This window comes from Vombatus ursinus, unplaced genomic scaffold (assembly GCF_900497805.2).
Source record: "Vombatus ursinus unplaced genomic scaffold, bare-nosed wombat genome assembly UNPS02014833.1, whole genome shotgun sequence".
NCBI lineage: Eukaryota > Metazoa > Chordata > Mammalia > Diprotodontia > Vombatidae > Vombatus > Vombatus ursinus.
Genome location: NW_020954611.1, coordinates 5210925 through 5232552, shown reverse-complemented (window position 1 = coordinate 5232552; position 21628 = coordinate 5210925). Strand labels below are relative to the sequence as shown.

At 37.1% G+C, this 21628-nt stretch overlaps 1 protein-coding gene across 2 annotated transcripts in view; it reads left to right on the top strand.

The window, feature by feature from the left end:
* The window catches only part of CPXM2 (carboxypeptidase X, M14 family member 2), a 202464-nt gene that overhangs the window by 63816 nt on the left and 117020 nt on the right, over positions 1–21628 (top strand). For both annotated transcript variants that reach the window (XM_027839844.1, XM_027839843.1), the window contains exon 3: positions 13961–14070. In XM_027839844.1, the coding sequence (XP_027695645.1) occupies positions 13961–14070 (110 nt within the window). The remainder of the gene's footprint in view (positions 1–13960; positions 14071–21628) is intronic.

Sequence of the window (21628 nt, the reverse complement as noted above, 5' to 3'; positions counted from 1 at the left end):
TGTGTGTGTGTGTGTGTGTGTGTGTGTGTGTGTGTGTGTGTGTGTGTGTGTGTATGTGTGTTTAACCCTCATTTGACCACCTCGGAATAAAGTGAGGATTAACTGATAGTTGACTGGTGAGGGTTGACTCCCCCCACCCCTTCCTCCGTGTTTCCATTCTCTTCTTTTCATATGCCCCTGTTATGACAAGAAAAAAAGAAGTTCCACTCCTTTCTTCCCCATTTCTACAATGTAAAGTGTATTCCTTTTACCTTCTCTTCTCTTTCCCACAAAAGTAGTCTCCCCTTCACCCCCAACCTAAACCCTCTTCTTGCATGCCCAGGACCTCTGTGATTTTTATTAAATTCCTCAAATACACTTTGAAGACATCGAAGTTAGAAAGGGGCACTCAACTCTTCTGTCTTTATTAGAATGTTAGCATTACATCATTCTCTAGCAGCTTCCAGTCACTCAAGTAAATTTATATATGTAGGTTTCTCTTGACATATGTTTGTATTCTAAATTTCTTCACCTCTGGTCTTTTCATCAGAAATACTTGAATATTTTCTATTCCATTAAAGGTCTATTTCACACAAACCCTGCCCCCCCACCTCCCCCACTCCTGTATTCCCCCCTTATGTTTAGCTTTGCAGGGTAAGCTGTTCTTGGTTCCAAGCTATATCTTTTGCTTTTTGGAATATTATATTCCAGTACCTCTGGTTTTTAGTATAAGCTCCTGGGTCTTGTGTGATCTTGACTGTAACTCCTTGGCACTTCTTTCTGGATGCTTACAGTATTTTTTTTCTTTAGTGTGGGAGCATTGTATTTTGATTATGATATTGTTGGGATTTTTCCTTTGGAGATTCCTTTCAAGAGATTCCCCACTCCCTTGGTCTGTTAGTTTTTATTTGCAGTTTCTTGAAGCATAATATCCAAGGTTTATGTTTTTGTTTGTTTGTTTGTTTTTGGTCAAGGTTTTCAAGGAATCCAATGATTCTTAAATTGATTTTATTTGACCTGCTTAATAAGTGGGAATTAATAAATAACAGGAAATTACTGATTTTAGTTTGGTCTATTCTAGTTTTCAGAGTTCAATTCTTGAGTAAAGTTTACCACTTTCTTTTCTAAGTTACTTATTTTCTTCTCAATTCTTTCATCCAGAGCTTTTTTTTCTCTTTTTAATTAAAAAAAATCTTGCTTCATTACTTCTTGTTATTCATTCAGTACTTTGGAAAAATCTATATTTACTTTTTAGTTGCTGTCTGCAGTTACAGTTACTTGTTCCTTTTTGGGGATATCTAGATCTGTAATAATTTTTATACTGGTTGATGTTTTCTCCCTGAATTGGGGTTTTGTGCTAAGGCCAGATTCTGCCCACTTTTGCAGTGCTCGGTAGTTTGACCTTACTTGTTTTAGTCCTTGGTTACCTGGGTTCCTGTGATCACCTCCATCATTTTGGGTTAGGCCCCTTGGATGTGTGAGGTCTAGAATACTGATCTTCCAGGCCCTCTCTGGTGCCCAGGACAGAGTGTTAGGTACCTTATAATCCCTGATGCTGGAGTGTTCTGGGCTGACCACTGTGGCACAATTCTAGTCACTGCTCAGTGCTGCTTTCAGGTACTTCAAAGGTCCCCACCCTGGCACTTTCTGACCAGCTAGGACTTTTTCAGTGGAGGCCCCACCCACCCATACTCTTGCTGCCTTTGACCTTTAACTTCCTAGGTTAAGTATTGTTTTGGAACTGTTCTTGGTTGAGATGAGAGGCTACTCAGAACCAGCAGTGCCTTTCTCGGGAGCTCCCTTTCCTATCACTGTGTGGTCTCTGGTTAACCTTTTGGGAAGTTCTGGAGTAGAAAAAGTAATTTTTTGTACTTTCTCATTGAATTGTTTGATCATTATTTGGTCTGGGGCAAACTTTAGAGTTTTGCTAGATTGGATATGTTGGAGGTGGATGTTTTGCCTACCATTCAGGCAGCCATCTTGGCAATAAGTTGGAAGTGGGAATTTTAATTGATGTTATTATATAATTGTGTAATTTATAGTTTCAACTTTTTGTTCTTTCTATTTATATTATTGTAGTTATTGTATGCATTCTTTTCCTGGTTCTGCTTGTTTCACTCTAAGTCAGTTCATATGCATTTTCCTATGATTCTCTCAACTCTTCATATTTGTTTTTTCTTAAGGCACTGTAATATTTCACTACATTTACATGCCAGAAGTTGTTGAACTATTTCACAATTGGTAGCCATCTACATTTTTTTCCTAATTTTTTGCTATAAGTAGTGCTGCTATAAATGGTTCCTATGTGGGACCTTTTTTTCTGGTTTTGTGCTTTTATTGATATTAGAAATCATATAGTAATTGAACAGTTATCTGTAGAAGCATTTATCAAGAAATGTTGAAGGAGCTCACCATATACACGAGAGATCCCTTGTTGAAATAAACACTTTATGTGATGCTGTAGTTCATTTTACAAAGTCATTACATAACATCTGATTAAAATATATATCCAGGACAGTATGGGGCCATTGGCCGTGTCTGGTCCAGGGTTGCACCCTCTGTGCAAATTACCATTTTCCTTCTTCTGGAGATACTGCCTTGTAGTAATTTGGAATCAGCTAGTTGCATAGCTCCCTTGAATTTGACCTCATTGTCAATGGCAGATAGCTCATACTCATTGAGGGCAGTTGGGTACTCTCTTATGACCTCTTTATCTTGTACTGTAATTTCATCTTCATTGATGATAAAAATACTTCCAGTTCTGGCTGGAGAAGAACTTGGGGTTAGGCAGCTTCCCCATACGGACCACCAAAATGTTGAGGTTTAGAGGTTAGGAATACTGGGACCCCAAAATCACAACACATGGGTCCTGCTCAAAGAATTCAACCCGAGATTTCTTTCAGCCAAAGACAAGGTTTATTAGAACATCCATCATATTAGCCAGACTCTTAAAGAATCTGAGCATTGGCTAGATTATAAGAATCTGAGCTGGGACCTTTCTTTCTGTCTTTAACTTCCTTGCCTTATATTCCTAACAGTGGGATCTGCAGTTCAAGGGATATAGGCACCTTAGTCGCTTTCTTATCACAGAAGATTTTTTAAAAGAAGGAAGGCAAAACTTTTCATGTATTATTTGAACAGCAGGCTATGGATGAAAGAAACTAGTTAAAGAAATGATAAAGCTGAAATATCCATAGAATAGCTGCAAAGAACTAGAAGGGCTTTTGATGTCTGAAGTTGTGGAGTTTACCTGGGAGAAAGTTGACTCCAAGACAAAGAACAAGGACCAAATATGAAAGAGCAATTCTCCTTGATTATAAGGTAAGGTGGGGGGTATTCATTTAGGGTCATATTAAAAAAGTTTTTCTTAATTAAATTTTATTTTTTCAATGACCAAAATAGACTTTCTATAGATTTTCTCCTCCCAATCTCTACCTCCAGTTGAAAAAAAAAACTAGCATCAAATATGAATAGTTAAGCAAAACAAATTCCTACATTGGCCATGTCCAGAAAATTATTCTGCACCCTAAAAAATTCATTCTGTATCATCAATCCATCAGCCCTCTGTCAGGAGGTAGGTAGCATGCTTCATAGAATTATGGTTGATTATTGTGTTGGTCAGAGTTCTTCTATCTTTTAGAGTTATTTGTCTTTACAGTGTTGTTGGTGTTGTATGCATTGTTCTCTTGGTTTTGCTCCCTGCACTCTGCATCACCTCATATGTATCTTCCTAGGCTTCTTTCTATCCCTACCATAATTTTGCCAGTCCTATAATACTCCATTATATTCATGGTATACACAATTTGTTCAGCTATTTTTCTCAGTGATGAACACTTCCTTAATTTCTAGTTCTTTGCTACTACAAAAAGAACTATTATAAATATTTTATACATATGAATCTATTTGCTTTTTATTTAATCTTTTCTGGGGAATGGGTAAGAGTATTCACAATTTAATGACTATGGGGACAGAGTTCTAAATTGCTGTCCAGAATCCCTGGACAAAATCACAACTCCACCAACAGTACACTAATGTGCAAATTTTGCCATTTTCTTTTCTGTCAGGGTTTCTAGTCTGGTGTGTATGAGGTAGAATATCACAGTTGCTTTAATTTTCATTTCCCCTATTGTTAGTGGTTTGGACCATTCTTAAAATATGGCTATTGATAGTATTTTTCCTCAGAAAACTGACTATTCATTTTATTTGGCCATTTATCAATTGGAAAAGGGTTCTTTTTTAAATAAATTTAAATCAATTCCATATATATGTGTGCATATGCATATACATGTATGTATATATACACAATATATCTATGTATGTGTGTGTGTTGGAAATAATACCTTTAGAGAAATTTGCTACAAATATTTTTTCACCAGTTAGCAGTTTCCCTTCTAATTTTAGCTTGTGTGTGTGTATGCATGTACAAAACTTTTTTAATTTTAGTTTTCTAATTTTCTAATTCTGTCTTCTGTGATCATTTCTAACCCTAATTTGGCCATGGATCCTTCCAATATCAACAGATTGATTTCTTTTTTGTTTTTCTTTTTTTTAAATTTAATTTAATTTTGTGGATATCACTCTTTATGTCTAAGTCTTGCACTCATTTAGAGCTTATGTTAGTATGTGGCATAAAATGTTAGCCTATATCCAGTTTCTAATAGATTTTTTAAAGTATTTTTCTCAAATAATGAGTCTTTACCCCAACAGTTGCAAATTTGGGGGTTGTCAAACACCAGGATACTGTGTTTATTTGTATTAAGCAGTTGATAACAGATAAGGATTAGGATTTTTAGGCACCTGTTTGTGCTGAGGTAGTTGTATTTCTTTAAATCTTGTCTATTTGTATATTATCTTTTAAAATATAGTATTAGTAATAATGAAGAATGTTTCTGTGTAGTTATTTTTTTGAAGGATAGGTACAGGACCTATAATGGCCTAGGAATCTTAGGGATGAGTGAATTCTTTCAACCAACCTAGGTGGATACTTAGAGTCTTATCAGACTTGCAGGTTAATGGACTTACTCAGAAATATATAGCCATTATCTTTCAGAAGCAGGACTTAAACTTAGGTCTTCAGGCTCCGAGTGGCTTTCTATTTCACTGTACCACATTTTCTCCACAACTGTTTTAATAAAGTTATATTTTTTTTAATAAAAGAACAATTAAGTGGAAAAGTTTGCTAATGTCATTTCTACTTAATTGTAACTATTGAAACACTAATGGTTTGAATGATCAGACCATAACCAACACACCACAGCTTATCTAATGGCAGTGTATCATAATTATAGGTAAACTATGTAGGAGGACATGAATAGCCCCTTGAATACTGATCTTGTAAACCTAAATGGACAGCAAAAGCTCCATACTCAGATTATATTTATCTATTGGATTTCTGAGAGATAAAAAATGTTGGGCCAGGATAGACCTTTGGTCAACAGGGTTAAATACCAAATAATGGTTTAAGTAGAGGAGGACTGAGAAAGGCCATTGGATTTTAGGAGAAAACCATTGTTGATCTCTGAGAGAATAGGTTGACTAGGCACAAGCTAAATTGCAATGGGCTGATACAGCAATAGATGGAGAGGATATGAAGGCAGTCAATGACAACCAACCACAGGTTTGAATATTCTGCTAGAAGAGGGAATAGGGATGGGCACTAGACCTATCATTTTATTGGTATGGGAAACAGCAAGAGGAGGAAACTCCTTCTACCCCTATATATCCGCACTTTTTCTTCAACTTACGATCTTCAAGGATAGCCAAGAACACTGAAAGGTCAAATGATTTTATAGTTCGTATGTGTCAAAAGAGAGCCTTGAATTATGATCTTCCTGACTATGGTTGAACAAAGATCAGAGCAGCCAGACACCACTAGCATAGAATGATAGACTGAGTGATGGACTGGAGTTTAAAAGTAGCTTCTGATTTTTACTAGCAATTTGACCTTCACTAAACCTGAGTCTCAATTATTTTATCTGTAAAATGGTGGTAATGATATTTTTAATACTTGCATTACAGGAATTTTGTGAGGCTGCGGTTGAATACTACATATGAAGTGCTCTGCAAACTTAAAAATTCTATGTAAATGTCAGCTGTTCTTTGCTGGGACTGATGGTCAGTTACTTCATCTTTGTATACAAAAGATAGAACACCATATTATCTTTGCATCATTCTATAGTTTCCCTGTTTATAAGTCATGGCTATATGTTTTCTACTCTTAATTCAACTCTGAAGTTCAAGAGCTTTTTTCCAAAAATGAGGTGCTTTCAAGAGATTGCATGCATTTGAGACTTAATTTGTAAGCAGAATGGATGAATCATGTGTTTATCTGGGATTCTCACCAAAAACCACAATCAATAGTACAAGTTGGCCTTATGATTTGACTTACATGGCTTGTGATTTATCATTTGTAACAAGAGTGACTAGAACAGGTATTTGTCTGATTTTGCGGTAGATATGCTCCCAGAAATGTGGAACAGAGCTCTAATAACATGCACATACATGTTTGGCCTCACAGGTATTTATAAAAGGTATTTTTGTTCTTGATTGATTTCAGAAGTATATCATAGAAATACCATGTGCCAGTATGTTATTTTATTCCCCAACACATTTTGGCTAGAGGATGGGGGCAGGGAGGAGAAAAATGTCTATCCACAGAGGAACAATTTTGACAAAACTGAGCAGTTTTGTGTACAGATACTTCTTTCTTTTTTTGAAATAAAGTAATTCATGTATAAATGTCCTGAATTTTATTTTGGAAATGCTTTTGTTAGCACTTATCTTTGCTTAAATTTAGCTAGCAAATCAGGGCATTTTTTTTTAAAAAGAGCTTGCAAACTGGATGACAGCCATGTAATCCACCAATTCCTATATTTTCTGCTAGAATGAATTATTAGAAGAAATCTCATGCCTTACATTTACCTTAGATATTTTTGTCAGGAAATGCATCTTGGTGTAGTGGATAATGAGTTGGCTTCAAAGCCAGCTGGGCACCTAGGTTAAGTCCCATCTCTGACACATACTGGCCATATGACCCTTATCCTCTGACCAAGTCTTTAAGTCAATCTTAAGGATTAATATCATTACCATTTGTGTGTGTGTGTGTGTGTGTGTGCATGTGTTGATAGATGTGTGCAAGCATGTGTGTGTGTTATGTGTGTGTTGGTGAAACCTATGGAGTACTTCTGAGAATCATGTATTTATATACATATAATTAAATTAATAGAATTGCAAAGAAAATTGATTATATTGAGTTTGTTTTTAAAAATTAATGGGCCCCAGGTTAAGAACCCATGTTTTAAGACTCTTAAGTTGTAGAGAAGATGATGAGCCTTATTGTTAAAAAGAATAATAGCTAATATTTAAATAACACTTACTAAGTGTCAGGCACTGTGCTAACTGCTTTAAAATTAAGAGTTTCCATACTCAAGAGTTTCTTGTGTTAATGAAATCACAAGTTTGGTCCCTATCTCTTTTTTGTTTATTCATGTGGGTGCATGGTGTAAGCTTCCTTGAAGGAGTGGACTGTTGTTTTTCTTCTTTTATTTTGGACTTGATATGCCCAATACTAGTAGAGTGGTCCATGGCAAGCACTTACTAAATGCTTGCTGAGTGATTAATTTGTTGGCTTTCTTTCACTAGGGAGAGGAAGGTCCACCCAAACACAGGCATATCCTTTAGAAGTGGGATTTTGGTACAGTTTCTCCTGCTACTTGATGGTGGGGCAGTGTAAGGGACCTGAGATGAGCCACCAGAGACAGGAAATGAAACCAAGGAAGGGAGCCCTATGAGGTCTAGATCTAGATGCAGCAAAGGACAAGCAAGTAACAAATGAGTCCAATAGATGCAGAATTGGCCAAAGTAGAAACTCATCCCAAGGGATTGTCACCCTGGATCGCAGGCAAAAAAAAAAATACAATAGGGGCTCAGGCCCAGGAGTCTATGTAGGTGTGAGAGACCTGGTAGATGGGGAGGATCTGGGAAAAAAGAAGACAAGTTAATACAAAGATGGACACGTGTGTAATGTAAGTCCAGATGGGGAAACAGATTGTCAAGCCTGGGAAGATGAACACAGATGGAGGCAGTATACAATCACCATAATAACAACAATAATAGCTGACATTTTTGCAGCACTTCAAAGTTTACAAACCATTTTACTTGCCTTATCTTACTTGAGCCAGCCTGGGACATCAGTCCTATGGGGAGGAACAAACAGCTAGTGGAGGAAGGTCCCAGAACAAATGCTTGGTCAGATCCCTCTAGCAGCACAAAAGTGCCTATGGAACAGTGTTGTCTGAGACCCAGGCTGGAGAGGCTGGGCAGTAGATTCCATGCCTGGATGAGCAATATGCAAGAGTTCAAGTCTGATGGGAAAGGACGACTGAGTCATTATGTATATTACTAGCACAGTGGTCATGACCATTGATGCTGGGGTCATCTGCTCTCAGCCTTGGGATTGTGCTCCCTGATTGGTGTGGGCAGACAAGACTGACAAGTGTGTCCTAGAAGCCTAAAGCGGGGCAGAGCCCTGCAATTTCCCAACTTGTCGGAAAAGCAGAAGCTGAGAGTTTCTGGGGAGTTCTGACAGCTAGGATGACACATTAAGATAAGGGTTGGGCCAGGAAAGATAATATGGCTCAGGTCAAAATGTCAACAGCTCACAAGGAAGTGGGTGTTAAAGCATCAACAACCTTTCAACAACCTTTAGAAAGTCTCTTTCTAAGGAGAACTGGCCAGTAGCCCAGACCTTATGGGTGGGGTTAACCTGGGAGGTTATTGTGGGTCAACAGACCTCTATTCACTTTAGGTCAAGGAAACAAATGTGCTAATATTTAATATTAGAGAGTGTTAACATTACACAATTGATAGGATTCAGAGATCCAATGGTTATCCTTTGGATAAATGACATTTTAAGTAATGTCTTGAGACCACAGTGACATTCAGTTTACAGCTGGGAATTTTAGTGTGTGATTGCATTCCTGAGGGCAAACTCATATTGCATTTGGTCATGGTAGTGGGGGAGGGATCCATTACTGCTCACAGTGAGAGGAAGAAATTTAATTGGCTGTATGGTGCTGGCTTAAAGAAGGATCGATGTCATAGCATCTGCTGATTTTGTGACTTGTAAAATAGAGGAACTTAGAACTTCACAGTGGCATTACTTAAAACTCAAATGTAGGCTGCTGATTAAAATAGTGGAAGGGGTCCTTTTGGTGGCATAAAGAATATGATTCAGGCAAATATGATTTTTAATGTTAACTTTCTTAGTCATCCTAGATGCAAGAGAAATACACTGTCTTTTAAATTAATTGTTCTAGGGAGTAGTTCTCACAAATAGCAATTTGAAAATTAATAACAATGATGGAAAATTTCATAAAGCTAGCATTTATTATAATAGAGGATGAGAATTACCATTTTGGCCAAGGTGTTCAGACCATCTTGCCCAGGATAGTATCTTGGACAGACACCAATGAGTGCATTATTTTTATCTCCTCTACAGCTCAGCTCTCACATCCAGTCAGTTACCAAGTCTCGACAATTCTATTGTTTCAGATTAGTTTATTTTTATTATTCTTGCTAAATTTTTATTTTTTCATTTAACAAGTACTTAGTTTCTTGCCCTCCCACCAATGCCCCTCCCCCTTCCTCCCCAACCCTATTGGGGACAAAAAGAAAATGTAAAATAAAAGCTTTATAACAAACATGCATAGTTAGGCGAAACAAATTGCCTTATTGGCTATGTACGTAAAATGTAAGTCCCATTCAGCAACCTGAGCCTCACACATACTCTCTGTCACAAAATGGGTCATGCTCTTCGTCATCAGTGCTCGGGAATTATGAGTGGTTATTGTGTTGATAAGTTCTTTGCTTTTTACAATCTTCTTGTTATTGTACAGATTATTCTCCTGGTTCTGCTAACTTCATTCTGCATCACTTCATGTAAGTCTTCCCAGGGTTTTTCTGAACCTGTTTACTTTGTCATTTCTTACAGTGCAATAGCATCCCATTACATTCAAATACCATCATTTTTTCAGCTATTCGCCAAATGATGGCATTCCTTTAGCTTCCAATTCTTTGCTACTATTAAAAAGATTTTAATAAATGATAATAATTATTATATATAATATATAAATAATGTAAATCAAAATAGTAAATATTTATGTAAATGTAGATCCTTTTCTTTCTAATTTCTTTGATCTCTTTGGGGAGTAGGCCTAATAGTGATATCTCTGGGTCAAAGGGTTTGTGTGATTTAATGATTTGGGGGGCATCATTCCAAATTGCCAGTTCCCTTTCTATATTAGCTCTCATACTGGTCCCCTCCTTTCTATTCCCACTGCCATCATGCTAGCAGAGGATCTCTTTACTACCTGCCTAGACTATGATAGTAGACACTTGTTTCCTTCTTCTCTTTCTCCCCTCCATCCATCCTGTATGCCAGTACCAGATTAATCTTTCCCATGTGTTGATTTTGGCATAGATTTTTACTGTCATTACTGTTTACTGTTATTTTTGTTTACCAGACGGAGGCCAGACTTCTTAGCCTGACGTTTCCATCCTGCACCTGTGCCATCTTGCCAACATCCCACTTTTGCAATCTTATCTAACACTTCTCTCCCCCCTCCCCCACCCAGCCAAATGAGATAGTACTTGTGAAGTACTTAGCACAATCCTTGGCACATAGTAGGTGGCTAACAAATGTCTCTTCTCTCCCTCCACCCCATAACTATGCCTTTGCTCCTGCCAAACTGAATGGCTTACTAGACCTCTTATATGTTCTTTATGTACCTTCACTATTCGCTATTGTCTATGCTCCAGCAATCTTCTTTTCCTTCTCCTCCACATCCCTCCCCCAATTCTGTTACAATTCTGTACTGGTTCTGAATCAGAATTAGAAAATTACAGCCTTGTCTTTTAAGTCACCTCCTCCATGAAGCCTTTTGGGATTTCCCTTCAATTGCAAATGAAATTCCCTTGTTTCTTGAGAAGCACTTTGTATTGGTCTTATAATAAAATGAAATAGTATTTGTAAAATTGCTTAGCCCAGTGTCTGGAATGTGGTAGGTGCTGTATAAATGTTTATTCCCTCCCTCCTTCCCTCTCATCACACTCTGTTCTCTATTCTACTTATTATGTTGTTGTAAGTCTATGTGTTATGTTTGTCTCTCCTCCCAACTGTGAACTCTGTGAGGGTAGGGACTGTTTCTTAATTATCTTTGTCTCTTCCAGTACCTAGCACAGTATTCTTCCCACATTAGGCATGGAATAAATTTTAGTTATAGGAATGAATGGGTACTACAATACCTCTTCCTGCCAGCCAACCCTTACTCCCATCATGATATTATCCTCAGAATATTCCCCACACATCCTTGACTTCTCTATAATAATGGAATTTGGATCAAACTTTCTTGAAATTCTCCAAACCTACTCACATGGCAGCTATTTTATTTCTTATTGTTGTTTGCATGTCAAGATGGCAGGACTGATAGCATTATTCCCATATTTATGTGCCTGCTAATATAGCCACATCTAATAGCTTCTCTCTGCCTATATTGACTTAATGTGTAGCACATAGTAGCTAAACATATATTGCTCAGTTAAAATTATAAGAAGTTACAACGCAATTTACAACAAGAAGATACTACCTTACTTTCTTCATTCTGCTTTAAGGTGGCTTTAAATATTCCAGTGAAGATAAATAGCATGTTGCCACTCTGTGTCACAGAGGCTCTTTGGTAAGATTGTATGGAGGCTGGCAAAGTGTTCCTGTCTTTTCTTCCATTCTCTGAGTCTCTCTGGGATAAGTCCAAAGCCATCTTTTCAATAAGGCTGCAGAAGTATGTATAGGTAACAGAAAGTGCATTGCAGTTGGAGTGGGAAGAGCTAGTGTTAAATTCCAACTCTGCCTTTTTCTAGTTTTGTGAACTTAGAGTAACTTGTTTATCATCTTTGAGCATGTTTCATCATGGAATTGGTAATTGAACTACCCATCTTGTAAGATTTGGGAGACATAAATAATTATGTGTATCTATATATTTATATATGTATATATCCATACATATATGCAAATGTGTATGTATACATGCATATACTTATGTATATAAACATATGTATACATATTATGTATCTCAAAATTCTTAGTGCAGTTTTAAGTTTTATCAATTTAAAAGTACACTAAGAATTTTGAGACATGCTATAGATGCAAAAAAGTCTTTTGCAACCATAAAGCATTGTATATTAGTTAAGTAAGATATGTACATTCTTCAGAACTGCTAAAGATCCTTAGTGTCCAGTTCTGTAGAACCTTGGATTGCTCTCCTGTGGCATATGCTTTGTAGTTCACGCTTTTTCCGGTACTTAGAATTTTAAAATAGATGTTGTTAGACTCTGCTACAAGACCACAGCTTGTAGTTTTCTTCAGGGTCAAGTGTCAAGGAGTGAACTTCACCTTGGAGCTACAAGACCAAAAGTGAAGAGTTGATATGAATATGTTTTGTAGCTATTCTCAAAGTTGCTAATGTTGCTGAGAACCAACGTCAATATTTTTTTTCTGTTTATATTCCTGCACTCATTAAGATACAAAGCATGCTATTGCTTTGTGAACTCGAAGTAAAATCAACAAGTTCTGATGAATTTTTTAGAGCTCAACCGTGTGGTCATCTGGAATTTTCTAACCAGTGGCAGCCAGCCACTCCCTGACTGCCAATCTCACAGCAATCTTACTTGGAAACATGGCCTCAGGACAGTAGCATGGAGAACAAATGGGAATATTAAAACAAAAGAACAGAAAACAAATGCCAAAATAGAGAAGAAAATAGGCCTTATGTTGACACTCGAATGAACAAGCATTTGTCAGGAAATACTGTGCATACCTGTGGAAAGAGACACCCCAGGAAGCAAGAACAGAGGCTGGAAAATGAAAAGCTGGAAATACTATGGAGGAAAATATAAAACATTTGTTCAGCCTATAGTTCCTTGTCTTTCTTCATTTAAACATATTTTATTTTTACTTTATGAAATAAAACAAGCATTTCCATAACATAGTAGAAGAAAAAAAAAGATGATTGCACATGAAACTGCAAATCTATTCTTTACAACTTGTTATTCCTTTTAAACATATAATAAAGTTATCATGTAACTTTATTTTTCCCCCTTTTCTTCCCTTCCCCTTCCCCGTAGAGATGGCTTCCATTAGACATCAATATGTATATATGTATGTATGTATGTATGTATGTAGATATATATATGTATGTATATATATATATATATATGTAAAATCATTCTGTATATATGTCTATTTGTTAGTTCTCTCTCTGGATGCATTAGCGTCTTCCTTCATAGGTCCTTTGTAGTTAATTTGGGTGTTTATAATAGTCAAAATGAGTTCGTCACTTAAAGTTATTCTTAATACAATATTACTGTTAATATATACAATGATCGTTTGGTTTTACTCATTTTGCTCTTCATATTTCATGCAAGTCTATCTATGTTTTTTTTAAAAATCATTGAGCTTTTCTTATAGCACAGTAATATTCCATCACAATCATATACCACCACTTGTTCAGCCATTCTCCGATTGACGGGCATCCCTGCAATTTCCAGTTCTTTGCCACCACAAAGAGAAGTGCTATAAATATTTTAGAACGTATGAGTTCTTTTCCTTTTTCCCTAATCGTTTTTGGAAATAAACCCAGTAGTGGTATTGCTGGGTCAAAGGGGACAGGTGGTTTAATAACTCTTTGGGCATAATTCCAGATTGCTCTCCAAAATAGTTGAATCAGTTCATAGTTCCACTAACAGTGAATTAGAGTCCTAAATTTTCCACGTCCCCTCCAATATTTGTCGTTTCTCCTTCAGTCATCATAGCCAATCTGATAAGTGGAAAATGCTATCTCATGGTTGTTTTAATTTGCATTTCTCTACAATTTAAATGAAATAAAAATTGTTTTTCTGCATTTTTAACAATACCTTTGCTTTCCAGGTTGTCCTCCTCTGGGTTTGGAAACATTAAAAATCACTGACTTCCAGCTGCATGCCTCAACAGTTAAGCGATATGGCCTGGGGGCTCACAGAGGCCGGCTCAACATTCAGGTAACAGCCATAGTTTCACCGAGCAGTCAAAATGCTTCCTGTTGTTGGTGCTACTGCTGCTACTTCATTTTTGAAGAGGGCCAATGTATTATCGTTGTGTACTATCCTTCTCTTCTCCTGCCTTCTCCTCCTCCCCCCACTCCTTTTCTCCCTTTCACTCTTCCTCCCCCTCCTCCTCCTCCTTGCTCTTATTCACTATATCCAGGTGGAGTGGAGAAAGAGAACCACACTAGTTTGGGGCTAGTACCCTCTCTCACAGTTTCTAAACAAGAGCTTGTATATGCAGAACTGTAGTCACAGGAACCCAGGTTGTTCCACTTTATAAATATATATTTAGATAAATAAGATTCGGATTGTCCCCTTCTGTGTCTCCATGGGAGAATACATTTTTCACTTTTATGTGGAATAGGAGGAAGACCGTGACTGGACACTCATTCCTCTACTCTCCTATCTCAACAAGAGGTACTGGGCTAGAATTATATCCACCAATTACACATCAGATGTCTGTGGTCTATGAGTATGTCACCCTATTAGAGATTCAGGATATAAACCACTTTTCCTTCTTTCCCTGATATCTCCAAAGGGGAGAGTAACAGTTTACTTTCAGAGAGCTTAGCTCTGTCCCACCAAATACTTGTTATATAAGACAATGATAGATAGTGAGCAAACCACTTATCCAATCAGGTGGTAATCAGAAATCAAGAAAGTTATACAGATGATAGAATACACCAGACTAAATGGTCTCCATCACTCAGGAGAAACATAAAATCTCAGATCACCCAAGTGGAGAATAACCTCACCAGAGAAATCTGCTCTTAATAATCTCTGGGGATACGGGTACTAGGAATCAAGGGGCATATTCAACAGTAAGCTTTCCTCACCTTCCCCCAATTTCCCAGACTCCCATTAGCCATTCCACAGTTTACACCTTTATGTTAACCCCATATCTCTTAAACCTTGTTTCTTTTTTGTCTCTCCATAGTCTCTCTGCTAAACAACATTAATGTAGGTCTCATATACATAGTGTCATGGATTTTGAGGTCAGTTAGTCAACAGGTATTTCTGAAGTGCCTACTGTGTCAAGTGCTATGTTAGGCACTGAACATATAAAGAAGGGCAAAAGACAGTCTTTGCTCTCATGGAACTCGTGGTCTAATGGGAAAGACAACTTGCAAACAATTATGTACAAATGATATATAGAGGATAAATTAGGGATAATCAACAGAGGGGAGCTACTAATATTAAAGGGGACTGGGAAAGGCTTCATGTAGAAGATGGGATTTTAGCTGGGACTTGAAGAAAGTCATTGAAGTCATGAGTCATAGATGAAGAGAGAGAGAGAGAGAGAATTCCAAGTCTGAGGACAGCCAGTGAGTACGGATGGAGTTGAGAGGTGATGTGTATTGTATGAGGAACAGCAAGGAGGCAGGGATCACTGGATCACAGAGTATACAGTAGAGTATAAGTTAGGAGGGACCAGTTTATGCAGGACTTTGGATGTCAAACAGATATTATGTTTGATCCTGGAAGGGATAGGGAGCCACTGGAGTTTATTGAATGAGAAGAGATGACATGGTTGATCCTGTGCTTTAGAAAAGCTACTTTGGCAATTGAATGGAGGATGGATTAGAATGAGTGGAGGCTTGTGGCAGGGAGATGAGCTAGCAGGCTATTGCAGTAGTCTAGGCTCAAGGGGATAAGAACCTGGAACAAAGTGGTGGCAGTATCAGAAGAGAGAAAGGTTCCATAATGAGAGACATCACAAAGGTAAAATTGAGAGGACTTGACAATTGTTTAGATATGGGAGATGAGAGAGAATGAGTTGCTGAGTATGATATCTAGGTTGCAAACCTGGATAACTAAAAGGACATTATACCCTTTACAGTAAGGTGGAGGTTTGAAAAATCAGAGGGTTTGGGATGAAAAGATAATGAATTAGTAGGTCTAGAGGACATTCAGTTTGAGAGGTCCAATAAGTAGTTGGAGATGTGAGTCTGGAGGTTAGGAGAAAGGTTCAGTCTGTATAAATAGATCTGAGGATCATCAGAATAGAGATCATAATTGAATCCATGGGAACTGATGAAATTACCAAGTAAAATTGTACAGAAGACAAAGAAAAGAGGCCTGGAACAGAGCCCTGGGGGACACTCACTGTTAGTGGGCATGACTTAGATGAAGATCCAGCAAAGGAGACTGAGAATGGCATGGTCACAAGTACTAGTTCTCCTGCTTTGTTTCCTCTATCTCTGTACCCTTGTCGGGATTGCAACCTGCATATCAACCAGCAGGAGTTCTGAGTCTACCTCTTGCCAATACAAAAAATAGCCCTATAGAATTGCAAGTACCAGTCTCCTCTTGCAGCCTCTGAGAAAGACCAGCTTCTTCTTTCTTTCCTCTTGGCCCCATAGTATGCCACACTCACATTGCTAACTTAATCTCTCAGAGCCTTGGTTTGATTTATCTGTAAAATAAGAATGATGTTACTTGGACCTCACTGGGCTTTTGTGAGTATCAGATGAAATAAGTTATGTAAAATGCTTTGTAATAATAATAAAAAAGAATTACATAAATATGAGTTTGTAGTAGTATTAGACATTATTTGAGATGAAATTTGTAGGACCTTCTATATTTTATTCAATGTAATAAATGGTCCACCTATAAACTGATTTGAATATAAGCATGTCCTCTGGTTTCAAGGCCACATGTAACCTTCTAAGTCCTTGGGTGCAGCCATCTGACTGAGTCTAAGTTTTACAGAACAAATCTTGTTATTAAGGAGATTTGTTCTGTGATGTTTGGATTCAGTCACAAGGCCACACTTGAGGACCTAGAGGGTCACATGTGGCCTCGAGGCTGCAGTGAATTACGTGGAAGATTAGAGTATGTTTAGCATTGTTTTAGTCCCACTCAATGGTTTTTGCCAGTTCAGGCTTTGGGTGTTCTGTTTAAATAGACTCTTGTAAAATATATCTTCCTGTTTCTGCAAGAGAGATTTCCAGTAAATTCTAAGGATCTCTTATCATATCTGTTATTAAAAGAATCCCACAAAGAAAGAAATCTTTAGAGAGGAACATTTGAATCTAATTAAAATAGGTTCTAGAAAAATAGCATATGGTTTTTTCTAAACTTAAGATATTCTTTGAACTTTGAGATTTTTGGTCAGATAATCAACAGGTATTTTTCAAGTTCTTATTAGGAGCCCAGAAGTATATTAGATACTGCTGTAGAAAAAAAAAAGGGGGGGGGGAATCAAACCAACCATCATCCCTCTCTCCCTAATTAGGAGATATGACATTTTTTTTCAGTTGCTTTAGTTCTTCATTATCCCTGGTAATTTCAAAATGCTGTTAATACCTATCTACCATCTTCTCTTCACAGTTCATCATTTCTCTATTTTCACTTTAAGGTCTTTCCTACCTCTGCAATTGGTATGGCCAAACCTTGGACCTCATTACCATCCAGAATTTGTTCACCCCTGGGAAGTTAAATTGTGAAATTTCTCTTTCTTATCACATTTTTGGGGGGATGGGGAGCAGTCTTCAATCTCTCCCTGCCTTTTGCCTTAAACTTGCATCCCTAACATTTTAACCACAACTGCTCTCTTAAAGGTCAGCCACAAAATCCCTAATTTCTAAATATAACATCCTTCTATCAGTTTAAATTTTCATCAACCTGCACTGAATTTTGAATCAGAAGACCTAGGTTCAAAGTCTTACCTGTCATTTATTACCTTTGTGACCTTGGGCAAGTCACCCTCTCTGGGCCTTAGTTTCTTCATGGCTAATTAGTGGATCGGACTAAATAACCTCTGATAGAATTTCCAGCTCAAAATCGGTGGGCTTGTGATATGACACATTTACTTTGGGAATGGCTGAATAAGAATGTAATGGAATATTGTTTTGCTTTAAGAGTTGGGGAAATAGATGATTTCAAAGAGACATGGTAAGAGACCACTTTTATGAACTGATGCAGAATGAAGTGAACCAGAGGAACAATTTATATTGTAACATCAATATTATAAAAATGCTCACTCTTTGTTCTTTATTGACCCATCTGTTTCTCCACATTTGTTTTTCCTCCTTCCTTCTAAATTCTGTTGTTCCTGATGTCTCTGTCTTCAATCTTTTTTTTCCTCCTAGACCAGGGTTCAAGGACTTGTTTATTTAATATTTGATGCTTATAATTGATTTCCTTTGCAATGGTACATATTTTATATTATACATTTTAAAACATTATTCTGAGAAAGGGTCTATAGCCTTTATTAGACTTCCAAAGGGGTCCATGACCCCAAAATGATTAAGAACCCCTGCTCTAGACCAGTGGTGTCAAACTGAAAGAGAAACAGGGGACTGCTAGTCCACACATAGGGATCTCTGCAGCCACATATTGGCTTAGTGTTAAAATGTGATATTATCTATTTTTATTTCATTTTTATTTCATTATTTCTCAATTACATTTTAAAATTTTATTTATTTTATTCAGAAATTAAACAAGCATTTCCATAACATAATAGAATAGAAAAAAAGATGAACATGAATCTGCAAATCTATCATGTACAACTTGCTATTCCTTTTAAATATGCAAGAACGTTATTATGTAACTTTCTTTTTTATTCCCAATTTTTATAGACAGTTTCTCAGATGAAGGTCTTATATTTTAAATACATAAATAACTTTGTCAAATCTATAAGAATATGAGTCATTCCCCAATTGATAAATGGTCAAAGGATATGAATAGGCAATTTTTCTTTGAAGAAATCAAAACGACTTATAAATATATGAACAAAATGCTTTAAATCATTATTGATTAGAGAAATGCAAATTAAAGCAACCTTGAAATATCATTTTACATCTATCAGATTGGCTTAAATGGCTGAAGGTGAAAAGGACAAATGTTGGAGGGAACGTGGAAAAATAGGGACACTAATTCACTGTTGATAGAATTGTAAACTGATTCAGGTATTCTGAAGAGCAATCTGGAATTATGCTCAAAGAGCTATTAAACTGCCTATACCCAATTACATTTTTAAAATTTTATTTTTAATTAATGGAATAAAGCAAGCATTTCCATAGCATAGGACAATAAAAAGATGATTGTACATGAAACTTCAAATCTGCTATGTACAGCTTGCTATTCCTTCCAAATAAACAACAAAATTGTTGTGTAAATTTCTTCCCCCCCCCATGGCTGTCGTGTATGTGTGTGTGTGTGTGTGTGTGTGTGTGTGTGTGTGTGTGTGTGTGTAAAATTATCCTATACATACTTCTATTTATCAGTTCTTTCTCTGGATGCAGATAGTATCTTTCTTCATATGTCTTTTACAGTGAATTTGGGTATAATAAACAAAATAACTTACTCATTCAAAGTCGTTCTTAAAACATTATTGCTGTTACTATATACAATGTTCTCTTCGTTTCACTCTTCATTATTTAGTGCAAGTCCAATTACATCATAATCTGGTTCAGGGCACACTTGAGAGTGTTGTGGGCCACCTGCAGCCCACGGGCCGTGTGCTTGACACTCTGTTCTAAGCCATTTCCCATTCCAGACACTTATTTCTATCTCTTTTAAGACATCTCCACCTAGACATCAACCCTGACTTTTCAAAATTGGCAATGCCAAATCCAATCTCATCATCTTCCACTGCAAACCATTTCCCTTCCTATAGGTTTCTGTTTCTCCTAACAGTGCCATCATCCACATGGTTGCCTAATCTCAAAATATGAGTCATCTTTGACTCTTCTGTTTTTCTTAAGGTTCAGATGTTGCAAAATCCTGTAGATTCTATCTGTTGTATCTCTATGTTCTAGCCCCTCCTTTCCATTCCCACTATGATTACCCAAATTCAGCCCACCAAAAAACCAATTATCGATAAATTGTATAAATCGTATCATAAATTATATGATGTACATTGTAAATGCAGTAAGAGATCAAAGGTGAGAAGTCAGTGAGAACTATTCTTTTTTTGGAAATTGTTGGAATTTGAACTGAATTTTAAAGGATAGGTAAGATTTGGGGAAGCAGAGAGGAAAGGGGAGGTCAGGGCATTCCAGGCAGGAGGAACAGCTAAGCCAAAGCACCCAAACAGGAATTAGCTCAAGGAGATGAACCTGACTATGGCAAAGGGCTTGTATTTGCGAATGATAGAAGAGATTAGATCTGCTGTATAGTACCATGTCCAGGGAGGATCTTAAAAGCCTGGTAGAAGAGTTTAGTTTTGATACATTATGTAAGAGGGAGCCATCATAGCTTCTTGTTCTGGGAAGTCACATGTTAAACATGATATGCAGGATGGATTGGACCTAGCCACACCTGGAGATAGATTTGCTAGGAGACTTTTAAAAATATATTTTATTTATTTCACTAAATATTTCTCAATTACATGTAAAAAAATAACATTCATTTTTTAACATTTTGAGTTCCAAATTCTCGCCCACCTTCCCCAGTAGGAGACTTTAGAAGTACTGCCAGTATGAGGTAATGTGGACCTGGCAATGAGAATAGAGAAGATGGAGAAAAGCAGAGATACTTTAAGGAAGAAGAATTATTAGCAGTTGGTGATATAATTCACACACTAAGAAATTGATTGATTTCTTCCTTCCGTTGTCTTCAATGGCTCTGTTGATTAGTGGGGGATTTAGAACAGAGAGTGTGAGATGTGTTAATCAACAAGTGTTTACTTAGTCCTTCCTCTGTGCCAGGTATTGTGCTAAACCGTAGAGATGCAAATTTTTAAAGAATGCAATCCTTTTGCTCTAGGAGCTTGAATTCTAATTTTAATTCTAATTATTGAGTTAAAGGTGTTCACCTTTCTTTTCTGCACCTTCACTTTAGTAGTAAAGTTACAATGCCTGCTAGAGTACACAGTAAAAAGCATTCCCCTTTCTCTTATGGCATTCACCTTGCCAGGAAAGAAGGTAGAATAGCGATTGAAATCACAGAAAGAAGGTGGTCCTAGCAAGGCAAGGGGTGAACTGTCCCTAGTTCCCTGAACACCTTGCCAAACTTTTATTTTTTTCCTTCAAAAAGAAAATACTTCTGATCGATACTGAGACACCACCGCCCCTTCTCTGGGTACCTCTGCTTCATAAATTATCCTGGAATAAAAATGAGCCAAGAGAATGAGAATACAGAAATTAATAAGCATCACATTCTCATAGTCTCTCTGAATGAATTTTCTTTCCCTGCAAATTTTTTCTGATCATCTTTGATAAGAGAAAATCCTCAACTTTCTCCTTTTACTGTCAAATTGGCGTATTAGCATGAGAGTAACCTCCTCCCACTCCCTGCGCCATTGGTGCACTGTGCCACCGTTCTTGTGGATCCCTGGCACAAACAACTGTGATTGGAAATAGAATTAGTATAGTGTACTGAGACATCTGAGATGCTCAAGCAGCTCGTGGTGAGATAATGATTACACCAGGGTCTCTTATTTTGGTCCATCTCCATTAGGAATCTGGTACAAGTTAAACCTGAATAGGAAGTTGCAGGTCGCTAATTCCTGATGTTGTTGCTGCGATATCCTATGCCTCTATCCATGAGTAACTATTTCATATAC